At 34.5% G+C, this 6,000-nt stretch overlaps 1 protein-coding gene across 1 annotated transcript; it reads right to left on the minus strand.

Moving 5' to 3' along the window:
- Positions 1-2,116: 2,116 nt before the first annotated feature.
- On the minus strand, positions 2,117-3,454 carry LOC123562244 (acetylcholine receptor subunit alpha-1-A-like). The gene has a single exon (XM_045354891.2). It carries the CDS (start codon positions 3,452-3,454, stop codon positions 2,117-2,119), a length of 1,338 nt encoding a protein of 445 aa, XP_045210826.2.
- Between the last annotated feature and the right edge of the window lie 2,546 nt (positions 3,455-6,000).

The following is a 6,000-nucleotide window of genomic DNA, read 5'->3' on the forward strand; positions in this document are numbered from 1 at the left end:
TGAACCAGACTCTCTGGATGACCGCAACGACCACTGCCTTGCTCCAAGAGACCTGCTTTATCAAAACATATATATGCAGAAGCTACAGTGATCTAGCTCCTTATTAACCATTAACAATGTTTCCTGCCCATCCGCTTAGCTCAATAGGGAGAGCGCAGATCTACGGACCGCGTGGTTGTAAATTCGATCCCAGGGTGGGGCGTATGTTCTTTGTGTCGATTTGATAAAAGAAATCATTCGTATCCGACCTCAAATACATGTGGGGAAGTTGGCTGTTACTTGCAGAGAACAGGTATAGAATCCAGGATTCTATACTGCCCGCCGTTACATAACTGAAATATTGTTGAAACATAAACACAAAACAAACAGTCAAAAACAATGTTTCCCGATAAAAATCTTCAAAAAGTATTTATCACTCGAAGAAGACCATTATGCGGATATTATGCCTATGCTTACGTTTTGGTTCCTAAAAGACCGCCATGCAACTATGTACATTTTTCATGACTTCTTCCTATCTGTATCACCCAACACCCGGAAGCCATCCTTTAACATTACGCCCGAGGCGTAAATTTCAAAGTTCTCGAATTTCTTTTCTGTGTCACAGGGTGAGATTTTATACCGTGACATCTGTAAGGAATTGCTTAACTGGCTGGGATCTTTCTATAACTAAACTGCACTGTCCGCTGTGCTGGAAGACCGAACCTCAAGGTAGAAAAACTAAACTTCTTCAAACTAGCGCCTTGTGTTTGGCTTAAAAGAATGACGCTGTCCATGGCGAGGCATTCCATGCTACCGCGACACTAGCGGAGTCAGAGGGGGCGAGAACCTGGCGCGTGCACCATTCTAAAATTGTTAGAGTCAGACTCAGAAAAGAATATGCACAACTTCGTTGTAAAATCATGTTGCTGTTACTTACTTTATTCCAAGAATATTCTTCTAGACGCAACATCTAACGTACAGATGTACATTTGAAATTTTGCGCCCCACGGAGCAGAAATTCTGGAACCGCCTCATTTTCGGCGTTTTTGAAACGAGTGAGTTAGACCAGCCAGTGTAACTGAAAATTACAAGCCAATCTCATTCGGCTTTCTTTACTTTGGAACTTTTGAAAAATTGTATACTTTAATAATATCAACTACCTGGGATGACATTAATGGGTACAGAATAGCATAACTCAGAGTTCTTATAGTCGCAAACTGTAGAAATACTAGACAGTGATTAATTTAACATATACAAGTCTGAAACAAGTTTATGTGAATGTATATTACATTCGTAACTTATGAAATATTTATGAATAAAATCTACAAATGCCTTTAGGCAGATCACTACCAAATAGAATGTCAAGTAGTCCAAATATAAATAGTGCCAATCTTTCTCTCTTTCCTCTTGCCCTTTCTCAATAGCATCGTGTTTTCTTTTACTCTAACGCGTTTCAGTACGTATCACTTAGCAATCTGTCGAAATCGGCATGTTCCTATCGCATGCTAGGTAAAAATTGCGGCGTAAGAACAGAGAAACTGAAAGAAGCGAAAAGGAGTAAATTAAGCAGATTGTATTTAACGAACTGTAGTTTTCTTATATAAATGTTAACACCCTCTTTTGTTCTTGTTTTTTTCCAAAGTAGTGATATAGTTCTTTATGGGAATTTTCGAATATAAGTCTCCGAAAGTCTGATATGCTAGAAAATGTCGAGAAACCATTATAAAGTAAGTGGATTTTATATGAAGTAAAGAACAGCCGGATTAAGTGCTGTACAACCTTTATTCGAGGAGGGAGGAGATCTACTTGTGATGCTTCAAAGCGTTTAAGCCCCGCTGCGATTGCGGTGGCGACTAGAGAGTTAACTGCAAATGAGATAAACTGTAGTATAAAACATTTGTCCCTTGAACACAGCGCTTCAAGTGATAATGCAAATACGAGGTTATTTCACTCTTCATGCTCAGCGCTACGAGATTGTCACTTATACATATGTACATTCGTTATTTGTAAGGAAATGTTCTCTTCATATAGGGCCGTTCCTGTGGTCCTCAGTTCAGTTGTTTCAGCAGAGACAATGCTATGCAATTACTTGGCATATACCCCTCAGTTTCAATTTTGATAATTTAACAGATATATATTAGTGTGAGTCATGTTCTTCCGCAAGCTCCTCGTTGCGAACAGCCATAATAAGAACTGTGACGGTCATGATTATAGTTGTTACCAAGAACACAACTAGAAAAATATTATCGAAAGCCCGAACAACATCCGGCCATGTGGCATTTATTTTACATATCTCATCATTTGGTTTTTGGTCATTTAGATTGCAAGAACCGTCTTGTGGCAAAACGTCGATTGTTGCATTTTTCCGCCGTTTGTCTTTATCGTTGCCTTCGACTACATTTTTCTTACGGTCGTCAGCGAGACCTTGTTTGGAAGTAAACATTGCAACTAGCTTTACCAGAAAAGGTGAAATCGATCTATCTGCATCACGGTGGTAGATCCTGATCTGAATTATCGTCAGTATCGCGATAATCACACTCAGAAGTGTACAAATAAAGACGTATACATTGAGAATTGAGACCTTGTCAGAGTTTTCTGGCAGATTGCCGCTTACAATTGTCAAAAAGACAGCAAGTGAAAGGAACACAGTGATCACAAAACTGGCCTTTTCTCCGGACTGAACGGGTAGAATAAACACGCATATGTTCATGAATGAGAGAATGACGATAGGTAGAAAAACATTCAGGATAAAAAATGTTGGATTCCTTTTCAAAGTAAGAGAACAAAGAATGTGTATCTCAGCACCTTCTTCGCTCTTTGCTTCCATGTCGGTATCCACTACATACCAACCGGAAGTGGCTCCATAACCATGAAAATCAACATGGTCTTCAACTGAATGTATCCGAAGTTCTTTAGTAGTATATCCTAGACTTTCAAACACCATTGAACATTTCTGTGTGTCAAATGGAAATTTACGGACATCTGCTGCACATGTGGAATGGAAAACTTCAACTGGATTCCATTCTACGGTACCGTCATAACTTACAATAACTTGTACGGAATGTGTACCCATTTCATATTGTTTCGAGACGGAATTTTCCAGAAATACGTATGGTTTCCATACCTTTGACTGTGATACATGAATATGAGTAATGTTTTCAAAATTTTGCGGATCCCATACCAGATATTCATCCTTCCAAGAAAGTGTCAATTTCGTAGTTAGAATAATTGTTTGTTTTACTTCATTGAAATCGACCACAGCTATAACAGCAACACTTACATTTACATCTGTTGATGTACTCCACACTTTAACTGGTCTGACCTCACTGTTATAGGTATTGTTGAGAAACAAGTACTCCCAAACTCCATGACCACTACTCACGGCAAGGCACTTTTGAGTACCTAATGAAATTAACATCTGTATATCTATCAGTAGCAATTTACTTATAATTGTTTTGTAATCCATGGCTTTCATTTGCGGCTTTGTAAATTGTCAGCAGTAATAGCCGATAATCGGTATAAATGTTCAGTTACAATTCGCCTACTTAATTATACCAAGCATTATTGTTCAAATAATTAAATATCTAATAGTACATTATAAGTCCCAATCATTATTGTCACTTTTGTAGACATTTAATTATATCCGTTATCATTAAACGCCGGCCGCTCAACTTGTGATACCCTTGTAATAAAATCACTGTTTCAATTAGCATAGCCTGAATCATTAATCAAACACAAGGGTCACCTGGAAGCTACGACACGTGCTTGATAGCGATATGTACTACTGAAAGTCAAGCTCAGAGTGTCTGTTTTTACGTTATCCTTAATTAGATATACCATAGATACAATAATAACAATAATGACAAAGCTAGTTCATGTAGATTTCACAATTTATTTGTGTTTATAATTATTTTCTATTTTAAATCTCATTTGGGTTTTGTATAAAAAAGGTTTTGGAGAACTCAATCAATATCACACATCCTATTTCCATATTTTAATTATGGCCATATTGTAAAAAGTGTAACCACATATTGTTGTCAGTGTGACAAAACTCTTTTGAATTCCGACGAGATATGATAATATAAAAATTGAAATATTATAGCAAAGTCAATGTTATTAGAGGAGATATTAATTAAAGTTAAAGTTTTTACTGATAAGTATCAGAAATCGGATATTAAGACTATTACTTGATACGGTAGCTTTTGGTGTTGTAACTATCATGAGAGGAGCTTTTAATGGAGTTTTTAATTACAACTAATTGAACAGAATCTCTCTGGAAAATCCTATCTAGATAATCTATTGAAACTTATCCAGAGCAAGCACAATAATAATTTAGTATTTTATTCTTGACATTAATTAAGCGTTCCTGGCCTGCAGTCTTTGTATACTCTTATAAAATGACCAAAATCAATTCCAGAAATAGCCCATTAAAGCTAAATACAAATATTCTATTGACATAACATGGAGAAAAACAAGGATTGCTCCAAAAGTAATGCCAATGGAAAGAAAGAAAACCGAAAATTATCACACTCCTGTAGTTACATACTTTGATCTGTCTGTAATATTATGGCATTAAAATATAGTGCACTCATCGAAATACCGACATATATGGAAATAGGTGGGGGCCAATAAGGGTTACCATGCATACCCCCCCCCCCCCTTCAAGACTTTTTTTCATAGGTACCAAATTGTTCGGCAGGACCAACTCTTTCAAAATAAAAAATGTTCCCATGAAAAAAAACTCTTTTGAACTATATATGATTTCACTGTTTCCATGGCAACCGTTCATTTTTGGAAATGACAACCATATAGATAATAATCAGTCATATCTTGGTCAGTTTTGGTGATAAAACAATAAAAATGGTATCAAAATGGAGCTAAGACATTGATCTTAAAATAGCAGTACTTTTATATTAATTTACTAATTTGCATATTCATAAATGTTAATGAGAATGTTACAAAATGACAAAACTTTATTAGAAAATAATATTTTCTAAGTTTAAATCAATTTAAATGTACCAAACAGTTTTGATCTGTTCTGAAAGTCTCTCAGTGTTTTCTTAAATACAAATGTAGTATTTTGTAACACTGATGGTAATTGTTTTACTCCAAAATAGGTATGTTTAGCTAATTTGTATAAAATTAACTACTACCACAACCAACGTCCCAGGAAACAAGATACCACTAAAATTTAATAAAATGATATGATTAATTGTTATCAATAAAATAACAATTATGTGAGCTATATTGTTTGGAAATGTAGTTTAAACACCTTTTTGAAGGAGAAATCAGTATGTAACATACTTTACACATGTTACGTTACCATTTCAATAACCTTGTTTTATTACATCAATTATTTAGAAAATATAGATCAGATAGTTTTGATCTGGTCTTAATGTCTTTCAGTGTTTTCTAGAATGGTATTTTGTTACTCAGATGGTAAATAATGTTTCTACATTAGGTTTTTTAGCTTATTTGCATAAATTAATCTATGCTAAAACAGATATCTCTGGAAACAAGATATAACTAAAACTGAAAAACATGATGAAATAAACTGTAATCAATAAAATTGTGTTATTTGAGCTATATCATACGAAAATATAGTGTAAATACTTATTTGAAGGAGGAATCTGTTTGTTACATACTTTACACATGTTACGTTACCATTCCAGGAATCTTGTTTTATTGTATCGTTATTTTCTCAAAAAATAGTAGAGGAATATTTAGTTATCAAGTTATTAAATACTCTTACAAATTATCATATTTCCGTACTTCTCAAGCAATGACATTTTTTCCATAACTACGCTTTAAAATACGTTACCACTGTATTTTGCTGTATTTACAAATAAGTAGGAAGAAATCTGAATCATTGGTATCAATATTATGATATCATTGATCTGTTAAAACTTTAAAGTATTAATTCTAACATTCTTTCTTTACTTTTGTTAACCAAGAAATCATTTGAAACATTCATTACACATTCAATGTTCCTTTTTAATTTTTAATTAATTTCTTTTTTTG

Source organism: Mercenaria mercenaria, chromosome 2 (genome assembly GCF_021730395.1).
Source record: "Mercenaria mercenaria strain notata chromosome 2, MADL_Memer_1, whole genome shotgun sequence".
NCBI lineage: Eukaryota > Metazoa > Mollusca > Bivalvia > Venerida > Veneridae > Mercenaria > Mercenaria mercenaria.